Consider the following 16375-nt stretch of genomic DNA (forward strand, 5'->3'; position numbering starts at 1 on the left):
CAATGTGTAGATATTATAGTGGAGGGAGAGAAAGGTAGTTGAGACAGGAGTGTCCAACACGGGAGTAGATTCACCCTCTCCTCTGATCTACAGGAGGATCCATTATATTGGGAAGATTTACAGCTGATACAGGGGCTGGAGCGATATCCAAACCCTTAGGTTTTAGGGTGGGACCCCCTCCAGACAAAGTGGACATGGGTTTTAGTGAGATGGCGGCCATCGGGGGGCCGGATCGGCGATCAGAGGCCGGGTCCGGTCATCGGGAGGCCAACAGATACCGGGTCTGACCATCAGGTGACCGGGGGAGGTGAGGGGGGGATGCGCTTGTCAACCAATCTCCCGGCAGACTGAGAAATCAGTGCATGTGCACTCACCCCACCAACGGAAATCCCTTGACTCTGTGATACACTCAGTGCCGAAAATTCATTCAACTAAACTCGCCCAAAAAACAGATGGGAAAATCTCCCGTATTCCCGCCTGTTGGGAGCTTAGTTTTTGGGGAAAATCATCCCGCCCCGTGTCCCAGCCGCAAAACCAACTGACTTTCCTTAAGATCGTGGAGAAAGAGCTGGAAAAGGCAGTAGCCTCTCTAGTGGAACAGGGAGTATTGGGACTGAGATGACAAATGTGAAAAGGCTTTCATTAAACTGAAAATGGACTTGCAGACTGGCCCAGCTCTGGGAGCTGTGGACCCCGACAAGGACTTTTATCTGGAAGCTGCAGCCACTGACATCAGTTTCAGTGAAGTCCTTCTGCAGGAAACAAACAGTCACTTGTGACCGGGAACCGATGTGAGCAGAGTCCCAGCAGACCTGGAAAAGGGATTTTCCACCTGTGAGGGCATCTGCCAGTGAGCTGTTGGACAGTGAAACATTTTACTGTTTTCACCCACACCCAGTCTCTTACATTACTGACTCACCACAATCCAATCCAACTATTGTTAGACACAAAAATCACAGAAAGGACGGGATCTAGTGTCAGAATAACCAGCTGGACTTTATTACTAAGTGGGAAAAACATTAAGGTAAACAGAATAGATGACCCTAAACTCACAGCTCATCTCAACTATCCGGGAGAAGCCCATACTTGTACCGTACAGGGTGTTTGGGAAACTGGGGGAGGATTCAGGGCAGGATTCAACCCTGAGGGATGAGATATTTATGTTGATGGCTCTAGTTTTGTGGAAGAAGGAAAAAGAAAAACAGAATGCTGGATTAATGATCCACAAAGGGAGGTTGAATGGACAATATCCTTTCCCAATACTGTGTGTTCAGCAGGTGGAGCTGGTCACTGTGACTCTGATCTGACAATTCTGTATTTTAACAGAAAATTGACTGAAGTAAAATCTAATCCGTTACAAATACAATTGTATATTTATTTTAGAAAGACCAGTCCTTTCTACTAATGATAGAGACTCGTTTAATAGCTGGTGTCAGGAAGCTCACACCCACCTGTATTAATCACTGTCAGCATCTTTTTCCACACTCTGTACTGCAGTGAGCAAATGTACTTCCCCACATTTATTAAAGGATAAACCTTCTGTGGTTCTGGGAGAGTTCGCTTCACTCTGAAACAGGAGATAAAGGTCAGTGTTGGATCATTCCAGACTGGGGGAGAAATATGTTAGAAATAAAAATCACATCAAGGGTGTAAATTTTACCTTTTCTGGATATCCAGAAATTTCTGTGGAACAAGAACAATTATTACTGTTTATGTTTAGAGAACATTTTATCACAAAAAGTAAAGTAAGAGACTGGATTCCACAGTAAAGTACATTTTACATATAGAAAGTTATGGGACTGCCTATTCCTGTCCTCACTGGACCGTGAGTTACTCCACAATATTACAAATGAGTCGATTTTCCTGCTCAACATGATTCACAGGGTGGGATTTTCCAGCTGCACTCACCCCTCATCCAGAAAATCCCACCCGAGGTCAACGGACCTTTGCATGATTTGCTCCCCACCCACTACAGTTCCCATGGTGGGCAGGATGTGAACCTTTCCCCTGAAGAGTTACAATCCAATTGTAAAATCCTGATCAATATCCAATAACTGGAATTAATTGATTGTTTAAAGAGATTCACTTTAATGTTTTCATTTTATAGTTTGTATGTGTCCTGGACACAAATGTTTTTGTGAATCTTTCCCAGTGTTATCCAATAGAAATCACTGTCTATCCAAGAAAGATGGGTAAAGCTCCAAAGTTAGTTTTACGTTCAGCCTTGGGGCTCATCAAACTTGCATTTGAATCTTTGTCTGCAGTTATCCTATTTTGTACTTTGCATTGGTGTTCAAAAGGAGAGGGATACATGGATCGGTGGTGTCTCAGAGGGATATGTAAACCCTTTAGAACAAGTCGTCATTACGAGGGAGGAAATGTTAGCTGTATTAAAAAGCATGAAGGTAGACAAATTCCCAGGGCCAGATGGCATCTATCTCAGCTAACTGAGGGAGACAAGAGATGAAATTACCAGTCCTTTAACATAAATCTTTGCTTCCTCGTTGGCCACAGGTGAGGTCCCAGAGGATTGGAGGATAGCCAATGTTGTCCTGTTATTTAAGAAGAGTAGCAAAGATAACCTGTGTAATTATGGGTCAGTGAGCTTGATGTCAGTGATAGTGAAATTGTTGGAGAACACTCTTCGGATCTATACATATTTGGAACTGAATGGTCTTATTCGTGACCAACACAAGGTTTTGCATGAGGGAGGTCATCTCTCACTAATTTAATTGAGTCTTTTGACGAGGTGACAAAAATGACTGATGAGGGAAGGAGTGTGGCTGTTGTCTACATGGACGTTAGTAAAGCATTTGACAAGGTCCCTCATGGCAGGTTGGTGCAAAAGATTTAACCACATGGGATCAGGGGTGAACTATCTAGATGGACTCAGAATTGGCTTGGCCATAGAAGACAGAGGATAGTGGTGGAAGGATGTTTTTCTGAATGGAGGTCTGTAACTGGTGTGTTCCGCAGGGATCAGTGCTTGGACCTCTGTTGTTTGTAATCTATCTCAATGACTTGGAAGAAACCATAGCTGGTCTGATTAGCAAGTCTGTGGATGATACTAAGTTTGCTGGAGTTGTGGATAGTGATGAAGATTGTCAGAGAATACAGCAGGATACAGATAGGATGGACAATTGGGTGGAGAAATGGCAGATGGAATTTAATCCAGACAAATGCGAAGTGATGCATCTTGGTAGATCCAATTCAGGTGGGAGCTGTAAAATAAATACCAGAACAATCAGGAGCAGAGACACACAGAGAGGTTTGGGTGTGCAGGCCCACAGATCCCTAAAAGTGTCAGCAAAGATGCAAAAGGCGGTGAAGAAAGCAGATGGCATGCTTACCTTCATTGGCCAGGGCACCGAGTATCAAAGTTGGCAAATTATGTTAGTTATATAAAACATTGGTTCACCCAGATTTGTAATATGTGTCCAATTCTGGTTACCACACAACCAGGAAGATGTGGAGGCTTTGGAGAGAGAAAAGGTTTACCAGGATGTTTCCTGGTATGGAGGGTATTAGCTATGAGGAGAGATTGAATAAAGTGGGATTGTTCTCCCTGGAAAGACGGAGGCTGAGGGACGACATGAATGAGGTTTATAAAATCATGAGGGGCATAGATAAGGTGAATGTTTGGAAGCTTTTTCCCAGGACACAAATGACAATTATAAGGGGCACAAGTTCAAGATAAGAGGGGAAAGGTTCAGTGGAAACGTGCGGGGGAAGGTTTTTTACACAGAGGACAGTATTGGCCTGGAATGCACTGCCATGGGTGTTGATTGAGGCAGATACATCTGCGACATTTAAAACTCATCTGGATTGACACATAAACAGACAGGGAATAGCGAGATACAGGCAGTTGGTCTAGATAGGACATGATTGGTGCAGGCTTGGAGGGCCGAAGGGCCTGTTCCTGTACTGTCCTGTTCCTCGTTTTTTGTTCAGATAGAGTGTCAGAGCACTTAGTGTAAGCTGGAAAGCTGAAGCATACAGAATGAATCCTAATGTCAGCTCCACTTGCTGTGAGTTGCACTGAGCTCAATGAGCAACCAGCTGAGTGGGAACTCCATTGTCACAGGGAGCGGCTTTCAGCTGAGATGTTAAACCGAGCTCTCTGCTGTCTGTTCAGGTGATGGTAAAAGGTCATAAGACTGGACCAGGAGAAGGTCTTTGACAGAATATTGCACACCTAGATGATGGATGTGCTCTCCAAAATGGGGTTTGGGAGAGAATCTGAATCCAACTGCTCTACACAAACACCAGTAGTGCAGTTTCAGTTAATGGGTGAGAATCAGAAAGCTTTCCAATTAAATCTGTAGTCAGGCAGGGCTGCTCCTCTCTCCTGTTTGTGTGTTGTATAGAATCATTTGCTGAGTCCATCAGGAAGAATTCAAATATAAGAGCAGTGACAATCCCAGGCAGCAGAGGCTCTGTGCTTGGATGATGTTGCCATCTTTTGCTCGGATCCACTGTTGATGCACAAACATCAACATCTGCAACCAGTTCAAACAGGCCTTGGAAGCCATGGTAAATCGTGGGAAGAGTGAGGCCATGTTCTTTGGCAACTGGGTGGATCAACAATTAGTCTCCTTTACTGTCAAATCAGGCAGCCTGAGGATGCTGGAAATATGGTTTGGAGGGATCAGGGCATGCATTAGAATCTGGGGAGAGCGAGTATCTATAATGAACCAAAACCTGGGTATATGGGAATGATGCTCCCTCTCCATTGCAGGCAAGAAGCTGGTCATCAGGTGTGAGGTACTCTCAGTATTGCTGTACATGGCACAGGTCAGACTCGTTCCCCACTCCTGTGTGTGGCAATCACGCAAGCCATTTTCTGCTGCATTTGGGGGTCAAAAATGGACCATGTTTGTAGTGATATACAAACCTCTAGATAAAGGGGAGAAAAGCATGCCAAACATTGTCCTAATCCTGATGGCCACCTTTGTGTCTGGCTGCATCAAGCTGTGCGTAGATCCTCGGTACGCAAACATTAGGTGCCTCTACGTACTGAGGTTCTATCTGTCCTCAGTATTGTAAAGAATGGGTCTGGCCACATTGCCACAGAACGTTCCAAGTACTTAGACTGTGCCATACCACCTTCCTTCATGGAAACGTTTATGTGGAGAAACATCTTTGACGATAAGCCCATCTGGCAGTGGTCAGCATGCCTAGAGGCCCTGAAGGGAAAGGAGATGGTGGATCCTGTTGGATGGTTCCCTGAGCAGACTGTTAAGGTCATGTGGCAGAACACCTCATCACCAGAAATTTCAAACAAGTACCAAAACCTAACTTGGCTGGTAGTGAGAAAGGCCCTCCCGTCAGATCCTTCCTACAGGCATGAGTCTCACCCCATCTGCACATTGCCCTTGAAGAGACTGTTGTCCACCCTCTTGTGAAATCAGCCTTTGCAAAGAAGGTGTGGAGAGAGATGAGGTGGTTTTGTCAAGATTCATCATGAGCAACTCCGTGATACAGGACTCTGTGCTCTACGGGCTGTTCCCAGGGATACACTCCAATATAATCATCAGCTGCTGCTGGAGAATCATCAATGCAGTGAAAGACACTCTTTGGTCTGCCCGAAACTTGTTGGCCTTCCAGCGCAAGAAACTGCAGACTGGCACATTCCAAAGCTCAGGACGATGTGCTGAGGGACGCACTGAAGCTTGGGGCAGCTGCTGCAGAATCCCACTGGGGAAGGTTACTGTCTAAGACCTTTCAACCACAGTAAAGTGAAGGGAGCAGAATCCCCTTGGACCAAATGAGTCACTGAATGTATACAGTAAATATTATCCTTCTCACAATTGTATTCATGCAACTCAGGGTGCAACTTGATCTCTGCAGATAATCTTTCAATACCTTAGCACCATCTGTAAGGGTCATTTTGAAATGTCCATAATGTTTCTTTGTGTTGAAGCAGCTCAATGTTTAACAGAATGTACATAAAGAAGCTGAATATTATTGCACTTTGTGTGATGGTCATTTTGAAATGTTTGGCGTGTTCTTTAAGATATTTTATGAATAAAGTATATTTTTGCAATCATAAAGCAAAGCCTGGCAGGATCCTGGATTGTTGTTCCCAGTCTCAGACCAACAGCTGTACTGGAAATGTACACTCAGGGGAGAATGGTCTGACCATTCTGAGGGTTTCTCACTTTGTATGAAGCTGATTTTCTTCATTGTTTAATTTGATGAAACTATCCCTCTATAATATTACTCTAAACAAGCTCCAGATTTCGTCATTTCCATGTTAAAGACAGCCGTTAGTGATCTTAGTGTGAGACAGAGAAATCCAAATGTCACAGGTGATTGGGGTAATTTTGGTCAGTGAGTTTTATATTCTAGATTTTGATGACACAACCTGCTCATTCTTCAAGACGGTGAAGCAGAGAAAAATAAAGAAACAGTTACCGTTAAAAACTTGATGTTGTCCTGTTCACTCAGCTCTTGTTCAATATCCTGAACAGTGACTGAAAGCGATGAGATTTCCTCCGTTATCTTCTCAATCCTCTCCTTCATCTCCTGACTCTTTTTCTCTTTCTCCAGTTTCAGGTCTTCCAACACAATCCTCTCTTCTTCACAGAGAAACTGGTGAAGTTTTTCAAATTCAGCTTTAATCTGTTTCTCTGTCTTTACACTTTGGTCCTTTAGAAAATATCAGTGAGATTGAAAAATCAAATGAGGATGTTTAAAAGGTTGTTCAGCCTGAGCAGTTCTGTCCATATCAGAATATTAGAGAGAAAAACTTCCCAATCCTGTTAATTTCCAATCCTGATAATTTGACAAAGAACAAAGAAAATTACAGCACAGGAACAGGTCCTTTGGCCCTCCAAGCCTGCACCGACCATGCTGCCCAAGTGAACTAAAACCCCCTACCCTTGCAGGGACCATATCCCTCCATTCCCATCCTATTCATGTATTTATCAAGATGCCCCTTAAAATTCACCATCATATCTGCTTCCACTACCTCCCCTGGCAACGAGTTCCAGGCACCCACCACCCTCTATATAAAAAACTTGCCTCTTACACTCCTTTAAACCTTGTTCCTCGCACCTTCAACCTACGCCCGCTAGTAATTGATTCTTTGACCCTCGGAAAAAACTGCTGACTAACCATTCTGTCCATGCCTGTCATAATGTTGTAGACTTCTATCAGGTCTCCCCTCAACCTCCGTCGCTCCAGTGAGAGCAAACCAAGTTTCTCCAAAGCTAATTCTTGTAGCTAATGCTCTACATACCATCCTGGTAAATCTTTTCTGTACCCTCTCTAAAACCTTCACATCCTTCTGGTAGTGTGCCGACCAGATCTGAACACTATATTCCAAGGGCACTGCAGCCTATTGTGCTGACAGTCCAGCCTTCGCAGGGCAGGTTCACTAAGATTCTGTAAAGCTGCAACATGACTTGCCAATTTTTAAACTCAGTGCTCTGGCTGATGAAGGTAAGCATGCCGTGTGCCTTCTTGACTACCTTCTCTACCTGCATTGTCACTTTCAGTGACTTGTGTACCTGCACACCCAGATCCCTCTGCCTATCAGTACTCTTAAGGAATCTGCCATTTACTGTATATTTCCCGTCTGTATTGGACCTTCCAAATGCATTACCTCACATTTGTCCGGATTAAACTCCATCTGCCATCTCTCCGTCCAAGTGTCCAACCAATCTATATTTTGCTGTATCCTCTGACAGTCTCCATCGCTATCCACAATTCCACCAACCTTTGTGTCGCCCACAAAATTATTAGTCAAACCAGTTATATTTTCCTCCAAATCATTTATACATATATTACAAACAGCAAAGGTCCCAACACTGATCCCAGAGGAACTCCACTTGTCACAGCCTTCCATTCAGAAACACACCCTTCCACTGCTACCCTCTGTCTTCTATGACCAAGCCAGTTGGGCTGTTTATCTGATTTATTTTATATAAAGAATATTATTCCTTAATGTAGTGACATCTAGTTAATCGATTAGATTTTTAGACAAATGATTACCAGATGATCACTTATTCAAGAGAGGGAGCTTTAACTGGGGGATCGAGTTGCTGATTTCTCTGTTTGCTTTAGTAGGGACTATTTTTTGATTTAAAATCTAGGTTTTAGATTCTTTCTCAAATAAAAACACCTCCTGTATGGCCTGATGTTCCTCTCGGGGTGCACCCGAAGTCAGTGTGGGTGGGAGCAGATGTGAAACTGTTCCTGTTGTTAATGTGAGATTACACTGGGTGACCAATTCAGGCCCGGCCAGAGTGTAACGCGTCTGCTAGTTGGGCTGACACTGTGCGCAGGTGTGAATGTGTCGGGCACTGGGTCCAATGAGGAACGGGCAGGAGGTTTAATTCGGAGGAGACAATTCCCTGAAGACTGGCTGGAGTTGTGGGGGAAGCTGAGTGAGGTTTATTTAACAGTTATAAATAGCTGTGTATAGTCACTCCATCGGCACCAGGAAGGCAGGGAAAGCGTGTGGGCAAGTTGGGTGGGCTACCTGCCCCCTGTTTCACCAATGCGTGCCTGGATGTGCTAGTGCAGGATGTCAGTGCCAAGTGGCACATTTGGATGCTCAGGGAAAGAAAGTGCCCCACCTGACAAAGAAGGCCTGGTCGGTGACTACCACCCAGGTCAGTGGACACCAGGTTGTGGTGCTGTACCTAGCTGCTGTGATGCAAAAGGTTTGATAATCTTCTGTGGTTGATAAGGGTTAGTGCAGAGATGGCATGGACCTGTGTAGAGGTGTAGTTAGGTGTTCATTCTCGTCAGTGCTCAGAGGTCTGAGTATGTGTATCAACTGCACTGAAACCTGCCCTGCTAAGGCTGGACTGTCAGCACAATAGGCTGTGGTGCTTTGCAGGCGAAGGTGTGCCAGTGTTTAATGGTCTGCCAATTGCCAATGTGAGGGAGGGGACATTGTGAATGAACCTTAAGAAAGATGGAAGTCTCCCCTGTCAGGAGAAGACAAGTCACAAAGCTGCAGAGTGCCGCTGAGCCAGTGGGGGAATCCCCAATCTGCTGGTCCTCACTCGGAGTGAGAGAAATGCTTTCGAGTTGAATTTCCACCAGCCAGCTCATTCCTCCAGTCCTGGTGAGATCTGGGATGAAGGTAAGAGTGCAGGTCCCAGATGTGTGTGCCATAGGAACATGTCATGGGACCCTCATTAGAAAGTGAGCTGCCCCAGCCAGAGTGGCCTCTGAAGCTCCAATACAGACAGTGCAACATCACTCCAGTGTCTCAACAGGCCGCCTTGCATGTGTAGTGACGTTGATGATGGAATTGACTGATGTGGCTTCTTTCCACAGATGAGCCAACTGCACCAGCCGCAGTCCACCCCAAGCACCTCCCCCTAAGCGCCAAGGGAACATTGCTCCGACGCCTGTGTCACGCTGTACCTCAGAGCCAGGCATCAGTTCAGATACTCACATGTTGGTGGGTGTTAGGTCATCACCTTTACAGGTGGCGCACAGTGGTGAGGGTCCAGCACACCCACATGAGGAGATGGAAGAGGCAAAGTGATCCCAGGATGCCGACGTTGGGAGCACTGCTGAAGACCAGGACCATGCTGAGTCCGGGGCAGATGGTGAGCCTCTGAAGCTGCATATCCAGCGGGATGCGTGGGTAGAAAGGGCAGAGATCCACGAGGATCTGAATGCCATGGTCTCCATCATTGAGGAATCCGTGTGGAACCTGAGCACTGTGTTAACCCTGAGCACTGAGTGCACAGCCTCCTCAATTGACAGAGTGACGACTGGAGAGACAGCTTAACGGACACCCTCAGGAATTCCAGGGGAAGTGTTTGAACCTGCAAACCAGCGCACTGACTGCGACCTCAGGAGATCACTGCCAGTGTGAGTGATGGATGAGGAACCAAGTGTCTCTGCTAAGTGCTGTCCATCACTGATGAGCAGAGAGGTCCAAATGCAATTCACGCTGCTGGATGAGCTTCCTGTTGTTTCTATGGTTCCTCAGGGTTAGGCAAGGTGAGTTACCGGTCAAATTTTTCAAAGTGTGTCCATAGGTCTAAGGGTAGTCAAATAAATGGCAGGGAGACGTGTCAGCTGTGTAAGGTGCAATATGTGGGAGTTCCTGGAGACACAGCATCTCCAGAGAGTCCACATCTGCACCAAATGTCTGGAGTTGCAGCGTTTGAGGGCCCGGGTTAGGCAACTGGAGTTGAGGCTGGAGGATTTATTTTTAGTGAGGGAAAATGAGGCACTAATGAATAGGAACCAGATTCAAGAGGGAATCCCAGAGCCAAGGAGGGGGGATGGGTGGGTTACAGTTAGGAAGGGGAAAAAGAAGAGGAGTAATGTTCCAAAGACTACCCCAGGGGTAGTCTCTCAAGATAGCAGGGGTAAGGCACCAACTGAGGTGGAAAGGGCACAAGGGGGAGAGGAAAATGCCTCAGAGGGAAGGAAGGGGGCTGGATGTGAGATAGTGGTGGGGGATGGGAGGGTTAGAGGAATTGATAGGCGGTTCTGTGGGCAAAAGCGGGACTCCAGGATGGTGGTCTGCCTCCCTGGAGCAGGGGTACAGGATGTGTCGGAGAGGGTAGAGGGAATGTTGAAGTGCCAAGGGACCCAGGCGGATGTAATTATACATGTAGGAGAGAAGGACATAGGAAGGAAGAGTAGGGGGGAAATACGTACGCAGTTCAGGGAGTTGGGAGCCAGGCTGAAGTGTAGGGCCTCCAGGGTGGTGATCTCTGGGCTGTTGCCAGTGCCCAGCAATAGCAGGGATAAGAATAATGAGATCCTGCAGCTGAATGCGTGGCTGAGGGATTGGTGCAGGACAGAGGGTTTTAGTTTTGTTGACCATTGGGAAGTCTTTGCAAAGGAAGGGCACTTGTATAAGAGGGATAGGGAACACTTAAATGGGAAGGGGACACATATTTTAGCTGGGAGGTTGGCTGGAGTATTTAAGCAGGGTTTAAACTAGTGTGGAGGGGGTGGTGGGGAGGAGAGAGACAGCTCAGGCACTGGGAGTGAGTTGGAGGTCAGGGGAAGTCTAGATGATAGGAAGATCCCCCAGGAGAAGAAGGATCCAAGAGGGCCTGAGGGTCTTAGGTGCATCTGTTTTAATGCGAGGAGTGTGACGGGAAAGTTGGATGAACTTCGGGCCTTGATGTTCGCGAGGAATTTAGATGTGGTGGCAGTGACAGAGACGTGGTTAAAGGAGGGGCAGGACTGGCAGCTAAATATTCCAGGGTATAAGTGTTTTAGGCGTGATAGAGGTGGGTTGAAAAGAGGAGGGGGAGTGGCACTCTTAGTTAGGGAGCAGATCACAGCGGTGCAGAGGGAGGATAACATGGAGGGGCTGGAAATTGAGTCTCTGTGGGTGGAGTTGAGGAATAGGAAGGGGGCCATTACTATGCTAGGAGTGTACTATAGGCCGATAGCCCGCGGGCAGTGGAAGAGGGTATACGTAGGGACATTTTGGATAAGTGTAGGAAGAACAGGGTTGTTGTAGTGGGAGATTTTAATCTCCCTGGGATGGATTGGAAGGTGCCTAGAGCTGGGGGGTCTGATGGGGAGGAATTCGTAAGATGTGTATTGGAAGGATCCTTGCAACAGTATGTAGATAGCCTGACTAGAGAGGGGGCGATACTGGATTTAGTTCTGGGAAATGAGCCGGGTCAGGTGGTTGAGGTTGCGGTAGGTGAACATGTGGCTAATAGTGACCACAACTCCATCTACTTTAGGATACGAATGGAAAAAGACGAGAGCTGTCCTCAGGGGAGGGTGCTAAATTGGGGGAAGGCTAGATACAGCCGGATTAGGCAGGAGCTTAGGGATACAGACTGGGATAGGCTGTTGGAAGGCAAGACCACGTTAGGCATGTGGGAGTCTTTCAAGGGAAAACTGCAAAGGGTGCAGGAAAGGCATGTGCCAGTTAGGAGAAAGGATGGGAAAGGTAGGATTAGGGAACCGTGGATTACTAGAGATATAGAAGACCTGGTTAGGAAGAAACGAGAGGCATATGTCAGGTCTAAGCAGCTGGGAACGGAGAGAGCGTTGGAGGAATACAGAGAGAGAAGGAGGGATCTCAAACGGGGAGTTAGGAGAGCAAAGAGGGGGCATGAGATGGCTTTGGCAGGTAGGGTTAAGGAGAATCCAAAGGCATTTTACTCCTATCTTAAGAACAAAAGGATGGCTGGGGTAAAATCGGTCCTCTCAGGGATAGACGTGGGGAATTGTGCTTAGAGGCAGAGGGAATGGGGGAGATCCTGAATGTATACTTTGCGTCGGAATTCACGAAGGAGAGGGGCTTGATGTCTAGTACGGTCATTGAGGGAGCAGTAGACCAATTGAAAGATCTATCGATTACGAGGGAAGAAGTGTTAGGGCTTTTAGATGGCATTAAAACCGATAAATCTCCGGGGCCTGATTGCATTTATCCTAGGCTGCTTAGAGAGGTGCGGGATGAGATTGCTGGGCCTCTGACGCGAATCTTTGTCTCTTCTTTGGACACAGGTGAGGTCCCAGAGGACTGGAGGATAGCGAACGTGGTACCGTTGTTTAAAAAGGGTAGGAGGGATAGCCCGGGTAACTATAGGCTGGTGAGCTTAATGTCAGAGGTAGGTAAGTTGATGGAGAAGACTCTTAGGGATAGGATGTCTGTGCACTTAGAGCGTTGCGATCTGATTAAGGATACGCAGTATGGCTTTGTCAAGGGAAAGGCTTGCCTTACAAATCTGGTAGAATTCTTTGAGGAGGTGACAAAAACGGTCGACAGAGGACGAGCCGTTGATGTCGTCTATATGGATTTCAGTAGGCATTTGACAAAGTCCCTCATGATAGGTTGGTACAGAAGATTAAAGCTCATGGGATATGTGGTCAGGTATCTAGATGGGTAGAGAACTGGCTTGCAAAGAGGAGTCAGAGAGTAGTAGTGGAGGGGTCTTTTTCTAGCTGGAGGTCTGTCACTAGTGGTGTGCCGCAGGGCTCAGGACTGGGACCTCTTCTCTTTGTAGTGTATATAAATGATTTGGAAGAGGGAGTAGGTGGTGTGATCAGCAGATTCGCTGATGACACCAAGATGGCTGGATTGGCGGGCAGTGAGGAGCAGTGTCTGGCAATACAGCGGGATATTGATAGGCTGGTTGATTGGGCAGATACATGGCAAATGGAGTTTAATCCGGATAAATGTGAGGTGATGCATTTTGGCCGGAATAATGTAGGGGGAGTTATATGGTAAAGGGTAAACCTGTAAGGAGTATAGAATCGCAGTGAGACCTAGGGGTGCAAGTGCACAAGTCTTTGAAGGTGGCAGTGCAAGTGGAGAGTGTGGTGAAGAAAGCCTATGGTATGTTAGCCTTTATAGGAAGGGGTATAGAATATAAGAGCTGGAGTCTAATGTTGCAGTTGTACAGAACATTGGTTAGGCCGCATTTGGAGTACTGCGTCCAGTTCTGGTCGCCTTACTACCGGAAGGACGTGGAGACTCTGGAGAGAGTGCAGAGGAGGTTTACCAGGATGTTGCCTGGTATGGAAGGACTCAGGTATGAGGAAAGATTGAAGAAATTGGGGCTCTTTTCCCTTGAAAGACGCCGACTGAGGGCAGATCTAATAGAGGTATATAAGATTATGAAGGGTATAGATAGAGTAAACAGAGGTAAGCTATTTCCTATGATAGAGACATGTAGGACAAGGGGCCATGGACTTAAGGTTAGGGGGGAGACGTACAACACAGATATTAGAGGGAGGTTTTTCACACAGAGGGTAGTGGGGGTATGGAATGCTCTGCCAAGTGAGGTGGTGGAGGCAAACACGCTAGAGTCATTTAAGAGTAACTTGGACAGGCACATGACTGGGTTGGAGATGGGTGGATATTGGAGATTGTTTTAAATAAGGGTCATTAGCATTGGGGTGTCCCTGGTAATGTAAATGGGTATGGTATGATAATGTTTTTTCTCTTTTCATTCACAGGTTTTAAGTCGGTCCACCTCGTGTCCAACGAGGGACATACACGTGATGGATCGTACTGGGGCTGCTCTTGGTTGTTCGAGATTGGCCTCATGCTTCATGTCGTTAGTGTGTGCCTAAACTGGACAAGATACTGGGCAAGACGACAGCTCAGTGACTATCGCTGATTGCCGTGCAGACACATGGATTTGGGCCGGTGTCTGTGGGAGTTTGCGCATTCTCCCCGTGCTCGCGAGGGTTTTCTCTGGGTGCTCCGGTTTCCTCCCACACCCCAAAGATGTGCTATTCGGCTGGTTGGCAGGAATAAATTGTCCCGAAATCAGTTTCCCTCAATCTGGATGGCCATAAAACAATAGACAGGGGTCGTAGGTGGAGAGGGGGACTGGTGGTGTTGAGATGGCGGCGCGGGCTCGTTGGGCCGAAGGGCCCGTTTCCCGGGCTGATTTTGTTCTTTGTTCTCACAGGGCATTCCGAACGAGGGCAGCAGCTTCTCCACTCTTTGCCGTGATGAAGCCACAGTTCCTGCGGAATGGCCAGCCATGGGGCTGGATTCTCCCTCCCAGCCGGAGACAACTCAGGCTCCACCAGTCAGAGGACTACCACCAACAGACACCTGGACAGCAAAGTCAGCAGGCTGCCTCCAATGTCACTGCCAGAGAGGGGAGAAGGGGAAAGTCATGGTGAGGGGTGCACTAAGACACAGCACCCAGAGGCGTCAATCTAAGGCACCTTCAGCACAATAGGGACGTGTCATGGGTGACATTATTTGTCATTTTGAAGTGTGTGTTAGGGATGGCAAATGTATACGTTCTTTTCCTGTTAATCTAAGCTAATGTAAGCATTTTCTTTACTGTAATGGGCTGAGGTGTTTTGAACAGTCGCCAGATGCTGCATGGGCTTGTAACTGTATAGTGTTTGCAATCCTTTGGATCAGTCAAAGTATCAGAAGCGCATCTTGAGCAATCCACTGGACCTCTGCACCACCACTCTCGAGGATGCATAAGTCCCTATCCCTGGAGAGGCGTAACCTCCAATGTCATGGACCTCAGACATTATTACAGGTTGGTGCTCTGCTTGTATACTCTAACCAATGAGTAATGGTGTCTGTGGCATCCCCACCTGCCTTGGTCTCCCTGCTGAGCCCCACCACCAACTCAGCCTGTGCCTCTCAACGGTCTCTGGCTGGGATCCTGCCTGCACTCGCCTTGCCTCCTCTCCCTCCTCTCCCTCCTGTTCCTCTTCAGAGGAGATCACACCAGCTGAATACATTCTCCCCATTAGAGCAGATACAGAGGGATCACTTGCTCCAATCCTCACGGAAATTTTCTTGTGATGATGCAGTCCCGAAATGCTGAAAGGGCACGCTAATAAAAGCTAAAGAATTACTGAGAAACTCAGGAACAACTCTGTACTCACACAACAATGAGCTCACAATGAGAGAAAGTGTTGCTGCTCTGTGGGCCGCATACGATTTTTACACGTGCGTGGTGATGTCGGGAAATCGTACTCAATGTCGTTTCATGAAATTTTATTCTCGAACCAGGTCAGATACACATCCAAGCATAAAATTCTGGCCCACTTCCAGATTATCAATCCTTTCTTCATTTGAAAGACCCTTATCAGGTCCCCCTCTCCCCCCCCATTCCCCATAATCTTTTTCAGAGAAAAGAGCCACAGCCAGTTCAATCTTTCCAATTTAAACTCTTTTAAATTTTAAAGTTTATTTGTTAGTGTCACAAGTCAGCTTACATTAACACTGCAATGCAGTTACTCTGAAAATCCCCTAGTTGCCACACTCCGGCACCTTTTCGGGTACACTGAGGGTGCATCTAGTCAGCACATCTTTCGAACTGTGGAGGAAATGGGAGCACCCAGAGGAAACCCATGCAGAAAGGATATTATTAAACTAGAAAGAGTGCAGAAAAGATTTACTAGGATGCTACCGGGACTTGATGGTTTGAGTTATAAGGAGAGGCTGGATAGACTGGGACATTTTTCTCTGGAGCGTAGGAGGCTGAGGGGTGACCTTATAGAGGTCTATAAAATAATGAGGGGTGCAGATCAGCTAGATAGTCAATATCTTTTCCCAAAGGTAGGGGAGTCCAGAACTAGAGGGCGTAGGTTTAGGGTGAGAGGGGAGAGATACAGAAGTGTTTAGAGGGGCAATTTTTTCACAAAGAGGGTGGTGAGTGTCTGGAAGAAGCTGCCAGAGGTAGTAGTAGAGGCGGATACAATTTTATCTTTTAAAAGACATTTAGATAGTTACAAGGGTACGATGGATACGGGCCAAATGTGGGCAATTGGGATTAGCTGAGGGGTTTTAAAAAAAAGGGCGGCATGGACAAGTTGGGCCGAAGGGCCTGTTTCCATGCTGTAAATCTCTATGAATCTATGACTCTATGACACGGGGAGAACGTGCAGACTTTGCACAGTCAGTGACCCAAACCACGAATCG

The 16375-nt window shown here is 46.8% G+C and overlaps 1 protein-coding gene across 1 annotated transcript in view; it reads right to left on the minus strand.

Moving 5' to 3' along the window:
* The window catches only part of LOC145337267 (E3 ubiquitin-protein ligase TRIM39-like), an 80787-nt gene that overhangs the window by 1885 nt on the left and 62527 nt on the right, over nt 1-16375 (minus strand). Inside the window, exons 10-12 of the mRNA XM_080182056.1 lie at nt 6418-6651; nt 1661-1683; nt 1452-1567 (exon numbers count right to left, since the gene is read on the minus strand). Of these exons, the coding sequence (XP_080038182.1) occupies nt 1452-1567; nt 1661-1683; nt 6418-6651 (373 nt within the window). The remainder of the gene's footprint in view (nt 1-1451; nt 1568-1660; nt 1684-6417; nt 6652-16375) is intronic.

The sequence above is a fragment of the Carcharhinus amblyrhynchos genome, unplaced genomic scaffold (assembly GCF_965287045.1).
Source record: "Carcharhinus amblyrhynchos unplaced genomic scaffold, sCarAmb.v2.hapA scaffold_45, whole genome shotgun sequence".
NCBI lineage: Eukaryota > Metazoa > Chordata > Chondrichthyes > Carcharhiniformes > Carcharhinidae > Carcharhinus > Carcharhinus amblyrhynchos.